Source organism: Nansenia antarctica (assembly GCF_963989245.1).
Source record: "Nansenia antarctica genome assembly, chromosome: 13".
In the NCBI taxonomy this organism is placed as follows: Eukaryota; Metazoa; Chordata; class Actinopteri; order Argentiniformes; family Microstomatidae; genus Nansenia; species Nansenia antarctica.
This window is the reverse complement of record NC_137683.1, coordinates 3,431,795-3,447,062: the sequence shown is the minus strand read 5'-3', so window position 1 is coordinate 3,447,062 and position 15,268 is coordinate 3,431,795. Positions and strand designations below refer to the sequence as shown.

The following is a 15,268-nucleotide window of genomic DNA, read 5'->3' as shown; positions in this document are numbered from 1 at the left end:
CAGATTTTATTAAATATCAGGCATTCCACAAAAGTATGTTAATTTAGTTTTAAGCACACAGCCGTTGCCTAGGGTTTAATGCTGCATGTATCAGCGTGCTAATCAGTTATTCCTCCAGCTACAACATGTGTGTGGGCTAAATCCCCATTGTAAATCAGGTGATTACCATTAATTAACTACAATTGTGCAATCATTTCCATGATGACATTAATTACCACATTTGAGCCACAAGTGAGTAAAATAACACAAATGCATCCCATAACTATTGAGCTTATTATTCATCGTTTTGTATTTTAATGCCCCGTCACACATTCTTTTCAGGATAATAATAACAACACTAAATTAAAGATGGTCTCGCTAGTTCTCTGTTATGTTGTATTGGATGCACATTGATTGATACATGTAAGTTGTCACTAGTTTCAAAACCTGCTACAGAACAGTAGTATCAGTAGGTTATCTGATCTCAATGAGACTACTTGGGAAAATAGACGGTACATAACATTTGAACATAATTTCTTGCATACTGTACATTATCGTCTTGGCCATAATCAGCATTTATCTGTCATAACTATTTGTATTTGTAGGTTTTCCTCCTTCACCCAGGTGATGGCGCTATGCAGTCCAAATGATGCCATTAGTGAGGTGGCAGCTATCACTGTGTAAACCACTCTGTGCAGTCTCTTGAGATTCCTCATGGTCAATAATGAGCATATGTATGCTAATAAAGTGAAGTCGTTTGTCCTGGCGTTGCTCTTGACATAACCCCTAGACACTGATAGAGGTGAAATGGATCACATCTCTGTGAAAAGTCATCTCTGAAATAAGAAAAAAAAAGGAGAAGAACATGCTATTTCAGTATTACAAAACACGTCTGAGAAGACTATGAATATTTCATGGAGGACGGAGGTGTCCTTTGTACGCATGCAGACACAGTGCTCAGGGCAGGCTGTCAGTTTCCCTTGATAATGATGATGACCCAGCCAACCCTTTGTCATTGACTCCTGCAGCATTAGCAGTCTGTATGGACCAGGTGGCTAGACCCACATGCTAGCAGCATCTAGACCCACATGCTAGCAGCATCAGATGTCAGTAAGGGCTATACACTTGGTCAATATGCATGCATGCAACAAGCATTACCAGTGTGTAGGTCTAGACCTACATACTACCAGCATCAGCAGCACATGTTGTCAGCATGTCCTGCATGGCCATCTGTCATTAAAGATGAGGCCTGGGAAGAAAGAATCAGGTTGGGAGACAGCATTATTGTTAAGCGCATGCTAATGACCGCACGCTAATGAATGCTGAATGTGAAGGTAATTAATTGTTGCTAACATCATCACCCTGGAAAACTGTTTAATTATCTTTCGATGCACTCTGCTACACTCAAAGGCATTTGTGCAGTGTGTGTTCAGGTTGACAAACTGGATACTAAGAAACCATCTTAATACCATTCACTGCCCCACTGACTATTGCTCTGAATTTATGATGTTGAACACTAGCAAGTTCTAACATTCTATATAACACCAGTTATTATACTCAGAACATACAGAACTCAAATAAAATATAGACCATGATTGTAATTCATCAGCATTCTTATTGTTGTGATTGAAGGAACAGCCAGAGTAGGACTTCAGCTACTCTACAGTCATGACCCCATAGATTTTCAGGACAAACCCCATTATCTGGCTGTTCCCTCTCTACATTGGTGCCAGCACCATAGAATAATCTCTCAATAAATCATTATTTGTTTATTGTTCACATTGAGATTGATACGACCTCCGCCACTGAAGGGAGAACTCCCCTGTACTGTCTGAATTACCATTCCAATCCCTGCCAAGTGGTCTGTGTCTTCATGGCACGGATTGTAGTGCTCTTGTCGTGTGCATACAGGGTCGCTGGTTCAAATCCACTCTGGCTGCTCCTCTTCAATGCTACAATATTGTTTTATAGCCCATGTGACATTGTACTGTGCCTGAATGCTTTTTGACTGCATAACCATGCAACTTGGCATATGGACACGCCCACATTGGATATACACACTTCAACATGCCGTATGCCTTTTCACATATCTGTGGCTATCCATTATGTTTTTGAGTTGAGTGACATTGAAGCAGAATTCTGTTATTGATGACATATCAATAACTACTGCTTCAATAACAGATCATTATCTACATTCAGCACTGCCACTACAGGCCATTGCAAAGTTGAGTTCAATTGAACAGCATGTGGAAAGAGGGTTTGCATAGGCATAAAGGTGTTGACTTACAGAAATACAGTCTTGTTGCAAGAGCACCAGGCACGCAATAGGGAGCTGCTGCATACTGACGTTTCATCAACAGCCACGTACGGAGAACGAGGAGGAGAGCCTACTGTTTTACATAGCCTACTTCTCAACACCTTGTGCAAACAGCGCAGTCGCCAGTGTCTCTCGCAAAGCCTGTGGCACCGCACAGAAATAACTTCAGGATCCAAGCTATAGTTGCAGCATGTTACATACTCGGTATTCTGTATCCAAGCATATCCGCCTGGCAACAGTTTAATTTGCTGAGCAGTTTTGGAAGATCGTTTTTCCCTCGGCTGATGTGAAATTATTTTCCTTTGGAATGATGTGGACCTCTCATGACTCTATTGGATTTGTTTTCTTATCCAGCTTATGTATTCAATGTGGATTCTCCTTTGAAGGTAAGCAGAGATCGTCCTTCAACAATGTGGTCCGTTTATTACGTCTGAGATCGTCTTTGGGAAAAACAATGGGTCAGAACATCAAATAGAAATCTAACCCATCTCGCTTCTGTCAAAAGTGCTTTTAACTTAAAAAACAACAACAGGGAAATGCGGCATAATTTCAGTTCAGCTGTAAAATGAACATTGAATATTATCAACAGCCTTCTCGAGCAAAACGCAACTGTTGGTTGTTTTACATTTTGTCTGGATAATAATGTTGTGGTTTATAATTATAAGTGTTGTTGTTGTTTTTTTGCATTAATATAACATACATGCTTGACTATTTTGCACAAGTGCATTTATCAATCTACGAATAACTTTGAGAGACAGAGACAGTGAGCGCGACATGCATTTAAAGTGACTCATATGCAGAAATAGGGTGGGAAAATGTTAGACGGAGATGTTTTCAACACCATGGACAGCTACCCTGTTGACATACCAGTGGGAGCTTACGTGTCCGTTGGGGCTATGTTGGCTTTATTATGTCCCCTATGAATTTATTCCTACGATTTCTACGAATTTGTCTTCAACGTTGCCACTGTCTCCATAACGATAACACTGCCTCATGCAAAGACATGACTCTTTTTTGTTTGTTACGCAGTTCAGTGTTCCGGGGAATATGTAGCTTATAACATTATTTACATATTTTTTTCATTGATTAAACCAACTCAATATTTTGCAACATTAAACACAGTCTACTTTAGCCTATTCCTGTTTAATTTTTTCTTACGCATCTCCAATATGCGCATCAGATATTTTCAGTAGCATCCGAAGACTAAATAACGTTCTTCAAATATCTTGAGACTTTATCACGATGTTCTCATACACGTATGTAGTGTTATGTCATGCTGCATCAGGAAGCAGTAGTCAGTCGGCAAATATTTGCTACTTTATGATCAAGATGTGAGCCAGCTGTGACAGTTCTCGACGCAGGGGGAGCCCCGTCAACTCAGAATTCACTACTAGATGTTAACCTTAATCAAATATTATTTCGTAAAATGCTATGTCATAAACACGAATACAAGTTAGAAATATCATGTCACAAGTTTGTTATAAGTACATTATAATAGACAGTTGCAAAGACAACGACCTCGAATTGATTGCGTAGCCTACAACCGCTCATTGATTGCTTTTCTCTTCCAGGGAAGTTTACTGATATCCCCTCCAATTTAACGGTAAAGGAGGGTCAGAACATTGAAATGGCGTGCGCCTTCCAGAGTGGAACCTCATCAGTTTACTTGGAGATTCAGTGGTGGTTCATCAAGGCGCCAGAGGAACCCAGCTATAGCGAGGAGGATGAGGCTGACGAGGAGGTACGGACTTCAGTTGCATCAAATAAAATGGATTTTAAAATCCCAATGAATGCGATTTTAAGCACTGCTTCTATATAGTGATATCGAACAAAATATATATATATATATATATATAGAAAATCCAGTTTAACATAATTTATTTAGCCTGTACACTGTGGTAGCCTTTAACAAACTATCATCCGTCCACCATTACGCACAAAAACCCTGTTTTGACGAAAACTGTAATTACTTTATCTGCATATTGCTCAAATAACTATAAGACCAGTGTAACACTGAATTTGCTTGGAAACTTACAGTAACACCTCACAATATCTCTATCAATTATATCATTCCATGTACTATCATTGTACTATTATATGACAGCATTGTCATAAAGTGGTTATATAAGGTAAACAAAACCGGGGCTAATTGAAGTGAAAATGTTGAAGCTTCTCATTACCTTTGATGAACAGCTACTTAGACATGTTGGTGTGAGTTTGCAAAGGGCCCTGATGCCAGAAATATGTGAACAGATACGGTTGTGTATGATGGAGATGATTGGAGACCCCTCTGACTCCATGCAGGGGAGAGCTTCCGTGACACATTCTTGTGAATTGCCTCATTATAGAAGCGCGAACAGTGCACTGAAACCCACCTCTGCTGACATTTGTTATTGCTACAGTGTTATTGCTACTTATGTCAGTTTCTCGCACCAAACAACAGTTACTTTATGTCTGCGTCTGATTTGTTTACTGCATTCTGATAGCGGGTACATTTTAAAGGAGTTTGGCAGTTTGTCATCACTGACATCAAACAGAGGAATGTTTCCCTTTGATACATTTGCCCTCCCTCACAGTGACAACACAATGAAGAGACAGAGGCCTGTTCTTGGATATCCACACTTCAAAACAGTTATTACTGTTGCATTGTTGTCACCTATCATGCTTTCATTGCCGAGTCTTTGATCCATTTTGTATCCATCACTCTTAGATGTGGGCTGAGAGAGCTGTTGACGCACCCATGGCACTGTTGCTCGTCGGGTCTCATTCTTTTCATGGCATCTATTTCAAATGACAAGTGGTTTTGTCCTGAGACAATCATGGATTGGTTGAGAACAGATTTCAGAGCTATAAAAAGATCCTACATAAGATAGTCCAGCTGAGAAAGAGTGAATGTTAAACAGTATTTGAACAAAAACAGACATACTATTTTCAGTGTCCAGGTTATTACACATGTCCTATTGTTGAATAGCCATTTAGGGGTACCATCAGATGAGTGAAAATCATCATTTAGTGTGTGATATTTCCCAATGTTGATATAACATGCAGAGGTTGGTCGTCGTCTGAGCGCTGTGCTCTGCTTTGTATGACTGGGGTAGGAGGATGAGGGGATTCACTCCTCCTCAGGGTTGGATCTATCGCTATCCCTTTAATCCAGACCACCGCTATTTTTCCATCAAATCAATTTATGGAGTAAATCTTTACAGTCATGTTCACAGGTAACTCTATTTGATATTGAGATTATGTGGTGGATATATGCAAAACCAGGAAGATAACAGACGTGGTTCCTTGGCTCTTTGAAAAAGCCTGAACCATCAACTCCCAATAGCTGATTTTTGACAGCAGTGCCAGTACGTGCCAAGGGTTACTAACAGCCAGCTAGTACTCAGAGCCCAGTGCGTCGAACCTAATAAACAAGCCTGTTTGAATTTCCACAACTAGGCTTTATAGTCCTGCTCCATAATCTATATATACAGTATATATATATATATATATATATATATATATATATATATATATATATATATATATATCAGTGGAGGCTCCTCCATAGAGGTGGAGGAGGCCTGGCCTCCCCAATAATTTGAGAGAAGAGAGAGAGATTTAAAAAAGCAATATATATATATTTTTATAAGACACACAACATACAATTCAGAACAATACTTCATCCATTTCTAATATTTATCCTGCAGAACAGCACTCATACACGCGTGTGGCGGAAAAAGGTACTACACGGAGGCCAGGCCTCCTGTCGGAAAGTGGTTTCTCATAGAAGTCAATGTAATGCAATTTTTTTCATGGCAATATGTGATTGGCCAAATCACTGAAAATGGGTGGGCACAGGAGGCCTGGCCTCCGTGTAGTACCTTTTTCCGCCACACGCGTGTATGCGTGCTGTTCTGCAGGATAAATATTAGAAATGGATGAAGTATTGTTCTGAATTGTATGTTGTGTGTCTGATTGACATAGTGTTTGAGTGCTTTTGACATGTCATTGATTGTATGTAGTATGTTGTGGTGAATGTTGTGAGTCTGAGCAGAAGGGACAATAGCTGCTGCAGGCGGACCAGAGATTCATGCCAATTGTTTTGTTTATTTGATGACCCATTGTGCAGGCAATAAAGGCTGCTTCATCCACCATCCTGAGAGTGTCCCAATCCCTTCAGTACCGCCAAACACAAATTAATAATTTTTAACAAAGACAGATAAGAAGAACAGGGAACATTCCATCGCGAGTGAAGCGAGCAAGCGGAAAAAAATTTGGCCTCCTCAATTCTGGAAGTCACCAGCCTCCACTGATATATATATATATATATGACACGTTATAGTTTTTGGTCCGCATGTTGGCATGGTAATGTTCAGACTTTTCTTTAGAAAAATGTTAATACATTTCTGCATTGTTGAAAATCAATGACACATGACGCTTGTTTTGTGAGCCTGCTAACAATGTTAAGTAGTGTTCTAGTTAACTAGGTAGCAGTGGGGATTACTCACCGAATCCATTGCGTTGCAGTATTTTGGCTTGACTAGCGAGTTTGTCTTGTGATTCTCAACAACGTTGAAACGTAGTTCCGTGTTTCAAAATAAAACTCGGAACATTTTGATTGGTTGCCAACATGCGGACCAAAACACTAGAATGTGTCACATATTATAATCATAATATGATCTCCAGTTTGTTTGAATTAGCATTTTGCAATTCGTAAGGTGGTGATTTATATGGAGACAACATGTCCTCCAGTTACAGCGACCTTTCTTAGATCATGCCTGCCACCCACCATGTTCGCTGGCCAATTAAAGCACTAGGATGATAAGACTATCCCGCCCTTGCTCTAAACTGCCCCTAGCCCCGTTCGGCTTCATAAGGACCAGGAGGACAGAGGAGGCTAAAAGCCTGAGTGTTAAGCAGCAAACAGGCCCGGAGTAAGAAGCATTGTGGAAGGCCGGGAGTGACTGTGGAAAAGCAATTGTCCTTTGCACACACTGGCACGCATGGTGTAAGCCCCACTGTGGGAAGCCCAATAGTGTGTGCCATGGCTCTCTGTGAGAGATAAACAGTGTCAGTGTTCAAAACCAGATGAATTGTGAGAGGCCAGGACACAGACGTGACGCCTCATTATGACTCACAGACACAGGACAGGCCTCATTATGACTCACAGACACAGTACAGGCCTCATTATGACCCATCACACTACCAGGATCAAGCTGGAGAAGGTCTTTAAATGCGAAGCATTGTTGAACAATATTGTGTGTGTGTGTGTGTGTGTGTGTGGGGGGGGGGGTACCGTTTTAATGAGAACGCTTATTTCCTATTGTGGGTGTTTCAGCAGGAAGCATAAAATCCATAGCTACGGCCCTCTCTTTTGACCTCAATATCCACTTCTCCCTCCCCTTCCTCGTACTTGCCCCTTGAGCCTAGTACCTTGTCTGGCCAAGATAATAACATTCAGAGTCAATACAATGCACAGCCCTGATAACTGCCTCCTATCGACCTCACTCTCATTACAGAGAGACGCAGCTGTAATGGATGTAATGGTTTGCAGATCACACGATCAAGATGTGGGTGGGAAGACCCATCCCTACCTATCGGTGGGTTTTGCTCTCCTTCCATTTGTCTCTTCCTTGCAACTTGTCTTCTTGCACCGTAATGGAGCCCACATTACAGGATGCAAATAACAATACTACTGATTTCCCATTTGGAATTACGTTACGTTATTGGAGCCAAAGTGAGTTCAGTTGGAGTCAATTCATTTGATAGAGGACAGTGATAATAAAGAGATGGGAAGGAAAGAGAGAAGGAAAACATGTAGAAGATAGGAGATGATAACGATGCAAGGCCCTCTGGGAAATAACAAGAGCCGTCTCACACATCAAAGTGGTCTGAGTGGCTGAGTATTATCATTATTGGACCAATCAGTCAATGATGGAGGCCATCATTAGTAATCATGGCAACATGGCCTCCAGAAGATGCACAAAACATAGGCATAGCAAGTGGCCCCAACCAGATTTCCATTAGAAACATATCCTTGACTAGATGGTGTGGTCCCAATGGGCTTTGAAAAGCTAATAGATGTCAAAGACTGCGGAAATGGCTGTTGATAGAATTTGAAGTCTGAGGTTGTGTGCAGTAATTGAAAGATTATTTGTATCAGAGTTATCTGTATGCACATATCTGTCGGGTGGTATTTTGCCCATAGTTGGTGACAGCAGCTGTACTGTACCAACAAGACATTCTGTGTTCATTGTATATTCAGAATGAATAATAATAATACTAATAATAGATTCATCAAAAGTGTTAGCTAATAAAAAAAATTGCTTCACATATGTTCATTCACTGTTTGAGTATTTTACTCTTCACTTAAATCCTTGGATGTTATTGCATGAAGAAAAAGTGAGTTTCACTCCCTGTTGTCACTAAAGTAATGAATCTACTTTCCTAAATAAAGTATCTTCCAAAAACTCAAACATACTTATTTTACTCAGATTTCTTTGATACATCCAAGCAGTCATGAAGGGCCATCCATTGTCTACATTTTGATAGAAACGTTTGGATGATAGTGGTTTCTCAGTGAACTTGTCAACATGACAAATTGGTACTGGACCACTTTTGGAGCCTTTGGGAGGCCTTGAGACCACTAGTGGCAATGGTATGGTCAGGTTTGGTCTGGTCTGGTCTGGTATGGTCTGGTCTGGTCTGGTCTGGTCTGGTCTGGTATGGTCTGGTATGGTATGGTATGGTCTGGTCTGGTCTGGTCTGGTATGGTCTGGTATGGTATGGTATGGTCAGGTATGGTCTGGTCTGGTCGGGTCTGGTATGGTCTGGTATGGTATGGTATGGTCAGGTATGGTCTGGTCTGGTCTGGTATGGTCTGGTATGGTCTGGTCTGGTCTGGTCTGGTATGGTCTGGTATGGTATGGTCTGGTCAGGTATGGTCTGGTCTGGTCTGGTCTGGTCTGGTCTGGTCTGGTCTGGTCTGGTCTGGTATGGTATGGTATGGTCTGGTATGGTCTGGTATGGTATGGTCTGGTCTGGTCTGGTATAGTATGGTATGGTATGGTCTGGTCTGGTCTGGTCTGGTCTGGTCTGGTCTGGTCTGGTCTGGTATGGTATGGTATGGTATGGTATGTTATGGTATGGTATGGTCTGGTCTGGTATGGTCTGGTCTGGTATGGTTTGGTTTGGTCTGGTCTGGTCTGGTCTGGTCTGGTATGGTATGGTATGGTATGGTATGGTCTGGTCTGGTCTGGTCTGGTCTGGTATGGTATGGTCTGGTCTGGTCTGGTCTGGTCTGGTCTGGTCTGGTCTGGTCTGGTATGGTATGGTATGGTATGGTCTGGTCTGGTCTGGTCTGGTATGGTATGGTCTGGTCTGGTCTGGTATGGTATGGTATGGTCTGGTCTGGTCTGGTATGGTATGGTCTGGTCTGGTCTGGTATGGTATGGTATGGTATGGTCTGGTCAGGTATGGTCTGGTCTGGTCTGGTCTGGTCAGGTCTGGTATGGTATGGTATGGTATGGTATGGTCTGGCCTGGTCTGGTATGGTATGGTATGGTCTGGTCTGGTCTGGTATGGTATGGTCTGGTATGGTCTGGTATGGTATGGTATGGTATGGTATGGTATGGTCTGGCCTGGTCTGGTATGGTATGGTATGGTCTGGTCTGGTCTGGTCTGGTATGGTCTGGCCTGGTCTGGTATGGTATGGTATTGTCTGGTCTGGTCTGGTCTGGTCTGGTCTGGTCTGGCCTGGTCTGGTATGGTATGGTATGGTCTGGTCTGGTCTGGTCTGGTATGGTCTGGCCTGGTCTGGTATGGTATGGTCTGGTCTGGTCTGGTCTGGTCTGGTCTGGTCTGGTCTGGTATGGTATGGTCTGGTCTGGTCTGGTCTGGTCTGGTCTGGTCTGGTCTGGTCTGGTCTGGTCTGGTCTGGTATGGTATGGTCTGGTCTGGTCTGGTCTGGTCTGGTCTGGTATGGTATGGTATGGTATGGTATGGTATGGTCTGGCCTGGTCTGGTATGGTATGGTATTGTCTGGTCTGGTCTGGTATGGTATGATATAGTATGGTCTGGTATGGTATGGTATGGTATGGAGTGTGAGCTATTCTGGACAGTCACAGAGACTGAGGTAATCAGCAGTCTCAAACCATTTTCTACAACCTTCAGAGACGATGGTAATGTCAGAAGGTGGTGATATGCAGAGCAACACTCAGTGGTTACGTAACTCCTTCCAGTGTCCAAAGACGTGCCGTAGGAGGCCACCACACAAAGGAAACTCTTCTAAAGGTACATGACTAATGCAGGCTTGCAGAGTGGAAATACTGTTGGCAGTCAGACCATATTTGGTGAGGGAAAATTACAAGATTTGACAAGAATCAATCACTTTTAACTAAATATGAGCTTGAGAATAGAGTGGCTGTGCCAGCAGCATCATCCAATTCAATTTAGTGGATCAAACCAGAATCGGTGCTCTTTGAAGACACTGGGCATAGGGGCTGGAGTGACATTTATAGAATGACTACCATTTCATCTACTTCAGCAACTCAAGGGGACACTAGAGGAAAAGGCATAATGCATTCCTGCGCACGTGCAAGAGATACAGAGAGAGAGAGAGAGAGAGAGAGAGAGAGAGAGAGAGAGAGAGAGAGAGAGAGAGAGAGAGAGAGAGAGAGAGAGAGAGAGAGAAGAGAGAGTTGCCAATGTTGACATTGTCTGGTATTCTCCTGATGTCCCATATGGTCATATGAAACAGGAATAACATGTTGTACTGTAGCTTTCACCTATTTCCAGATTTCTCCAGAGGAAAGGGTTATTTTTTTGTATATATACATATATACAGTATCACAGTGGGACAGGAAATTAAACACTGATTTAGATGATTAGAGGCCCAGGATGTTCAATTCCATGGACGGATTTACAGAGGGACCGCTGCTTTGAAGGTGTGAAAATGGTATAGGCTACAGGACTGCACTGCGACAGGATCAGAATGAAAATCAGATAATTAGATTAGATTAGATTCAACTTTATTGTCATTGCACAGAGTACAAGTACTGAGACAACGAAATGTCATTTGGCATCTAACCAGATGCAGTGCAAAAGACATGATAAGGTAGACACTAGACAGTGTATGGTATTACTGTATAGTGTTACTGTATAGTGTAAGTTATTACAGTGAGTATAAATACATGAATATACAGGATATGAATATCAATATGATATGTATAGTTATGATATGATATGTACAGTATGATATATACAGAACAAGAACACACAAATGTATGTAAGATGTATGTATAATATATTTTCAATAATGTTTTTTTTTTCCCATTGGAACGTGAAAACAAATGTTTATCCAGCAGATGTTTGCCAAAAGCAGAGGTCAGTTCTATAACACATTAAAGACATAATGGTCATATTATGGGATGGCAGCTGGTAAAACCGGGAACAAGTCGGCAACCATTCAAATTGTTCAGACTTTTATTCTGAAAAATGTAAATACATTTAAACGTTGTTGAAAATCAATGACACACTCACTAGTCAAGCCACAATATTGCAATGCAATGGATTCGGTTAGTAATCCCCACTACTATCTAGTTAACTATAACACTACTTTACATTGTTAGCAGGCTCACAAAACAAGCGGTGTTAGTTGACTAGCGAGTGTGTCATTGATTTTCAACATTGAAATGTATATTACATTTTTCTGAATACAAGTCTTTTGATCGGCTGCCGAATTGTTCCTGGTTTCACCAGCTGCTGTCACATATGGGACTCTTTCCACTCAGTTCACTGATAAAACACAGCTATGGGAAATGTGACCATAGCATACTGGCTGAAGTATCTATTCTCCCCAAGGACAACATATTTGACAAAATATTTTAACTTTCAAAACCAAATCTTTTTAAATAACCTTTTGAAAATCATCCTTTCATCTTTTTGAACTGATGGAATTATACACAAATAACCCTTAACACAATCAAACATTATGTCATGAATTATGCATTAAACACACATAACTATGTTAGGACATGAATATACTGTATGCCTTGGTCTAATGTATTTAAGGTCTCATGGAGCACTTCTATTAATTCCATTGAATTGAATTATACAGATAACACACTGTGCTTTATATTAGAATAATCATTTGCCTCATATCCACTTGAGGAAAGTATAGTAGGCACATGACTCAAATGCATTTGTTAACTAATGTAGGGTAATGGATTAGGCCGTGTATTATGTGTAAGTGTATTATTCTAACAGCATTAGTGGGGAAAGGTATTTGTCATGGTTCCTTTGAGTACTCTCAGGGCATAGGCATATAAGGTCTGAGACTAAAGTGAAGAGTTAGGCCAGGGTCAGAGTCCCACACAGAGAGACTGCAGGGTCAGAGTCCCACACAGAGTGACTGCAGGGTCAAGGCCCTTGCACACCAATGCGTTTTTTACGTGCGTTTTTTACATCCGTTAAAAAAATAAATTAGAACTCATGTTGTGTCAACCACGCTTGCACACCAATCCGTAACATTCGTCCGTCAAAAAAAACAAACGCAACAGGTTCGATTTTCTGCGTTTTTCGCGTCCGTCAAAAGCCTTTTGAGAGTTGTTATTGACCACTCCGCCATGGTATAGACTGGGACACATCGTCAAATTAGAACTGCAGGACAGTTGGATTAATGTTTACAGAAGTACATGTCTCAAGTATTATCTCGGCGGTTAGTCGAGTGAAAGAAAACAACATACAGATGATAATTCACACAATATAATACCACGAAAGCGTACATCACTAAACAATAACATTCATTTGGGCAGCATCACTAAACAATAACATTCATTTGGGCATTTATTAGCAGGTGAAACTCCCCTTGCTGCCGACGAGTTCTGAGGATGGGGTGGATCCAATATTTCCTTTTCCTTTTCCTATTTTCAAGAAGTGAGAGGAGCACAAAATCATCCTCACTGCTTGAAGACTCCATGTTGCGTATTGCGAAAGGGTTAGGAGAGGAGAGGAGAGTAACGCAACGTAAAAAACGCAACGGACTCCGCAACGGACCGGTGTGCAAGGTCTCTGTGCGTAACGTTTTTTTCGGATGACGGATAAAAAAATACGCATGCGTAAACGCACGCATTGGTGTGCAAAGACCTTCAGAGTCCCACACAGAGAGACTGCAGGGTCAAGCTTCGTGCACACCAGGTCATTGCGTTGCACGGAAGTCATTCATCTCAATGGGGCAGTTGCGTTGATCCGTTGCGTTGCTCTGCATTGCGTTTCTTGTCCGTCAGGGTGCGGTAATCAGTCAAAATATTTCAGCTTTTGCGTTGCGTTGGGTCCGTCAAAACAACCGGAAGTAGTTTCTTGACCAGCGCTTTCGCATTTAGATGTAAAATCCGCCATTGGCGAAAATCTTTAATTTGGCTCTACAAGTGTTAATATGTCATTTTATGAAGTTTTTATATGTTTTCAGGCGAGAAAGTAACCATATATATTCGCAAAATGTATCCGGTTTATCAAAATAACCAGTTTATATATCTAATCTGACGTTTTTTCCCCCACTTCTGTGGGAAACTTCGCTAGCCTAGCTAAAGGCTATCATGTATCCTGGGCTTATAAGAGATGATGTTACCCACGTAGGAGCTCATTTTCTATCTAGTCTCCAGACTGGGTACTGAATAACCAGTCACTATTCACCTTATACAACTACTACTACTACTACTACAAGTGTAGTCTACTACTGTTCATGTTAAATCCGTGTGGAGCTAATGCTATCATAGCGTCTCCACAGGCTAGCAAAGATGGCGCCGTTAGCATCACAGACACTATGATAACATCCTCCGTAGTATCTAGTCTATCTCAGTCACAGACATGTTCAACAACAACACGTTTTACAACAAGGAAGGGATACAACTAATAAACATGTTAACTCACTATTCACCTTACATATGTATCAACATGTAGCTGTATCAGCATGTAGCTGTATCAAACTTTTGGTTGGCCAGAGACGGCAAGAATCAATTGCTCCTCCATTGTTAAAACTTTTTGTTCAAACTTCCCCCGCTGTGCACACATGTTGCGTCTGCATCGCATGCGACATGCGTCAAGCCCATCCCACCAGGTTGCGTCAGAACGGTGGGTCACGGTTCGCGGTGTGCACGAAGCTTCAGAGTCCCACACAGAGAGACTGCAGGGTCAGAGTCCCACACAGAATGCAGGGTCAGAGTCCCACACAGAGAGACTGCAGGGTCAGAGTCCCACACAGACAGAATGCAGGGTCAGGTCCCCCACACAGACAGACTGCAGGGTCAGGGGCCCCCACACAGACAGACTGTAGACCCTTCTCCATTCCACGGTGTGACACACTCTGTCAGCCTGCTTTATCTGCCCTGCTAGTCTTAAACTGTAATAGGATCAATTAAGAGCCAAGATGGTTCACGTAGATGTCTGGCGCCAGTGTGAAGTAGATGAGTGTCCGCATATAAACGAGGCTGATTAGATTAAACATGATGATATTGAACATATCGCTGCTGCACTTCTGTCACTTCTTTGAATCTGTATATCCTCCCCCCACCGGCTTCAATATGAGATAATTCTGAGGAGGGGAGGGGGGAGAGAAGGAGAGAGAAAGAGAGAGAGAGGGGGGGGAGAAGGAGGGAGAGACAGAAAGAAAGAAAGAGAGAGAGAGAGAGAGAGAGAGAGAGAGAGAGAGAGAGAGAGAGGACTCCTGTATGCCACGATAATAGAGCTGTCACACTATTTTGATTCAGGGCATTGATTCAGGTTTTAATTGCTTTGTGCCTCCACTGGCTGGTGGTCTGAGGATATTACAAGTAATGTATTGTCCACATGAGCACTTATGACACTGATCACAGAGTGATATGTTCTCTGTCAATAATACTTACCCTCGCACTATCAATTGTTTTGTATTTTTGTATTGTGTGTTTGTATGTGCAGACCTTTCTGCCCGATGGATATGATTTTGTTTGTGGT

The 15,268-nt window shown here is 41.8% G+C and overlaps 1 protein-coding gene across 1 annotated transcript in view; it reads left to right on the top strand.

The window, feature by feature from the left end:
• Window positions 1–2,603: 2,603 nt before the first annotated feature.
• vstm2a (V-set and transmembrane domain containing 2A) overlaps window positions 2,604–15,268 on the top strand; it is a gene marked incomplete at both ends in the record, with an annotated part of 33,699 nt that continues 21,034 nt past the window's right edge. The window contains 2 exons of the mRNA XM_080543881.1: window positions 2,604–2,682; window positions 3,868–4,037. Coding sequence (XP_080400007.1) covers window positions 2,604–2,682; window positions 3,868–4,037 — 249 coding nt within the window. The remainder of the gene's footprint in view (window positions 2,683–3,867; window positions 4,038–15,268) is intronic.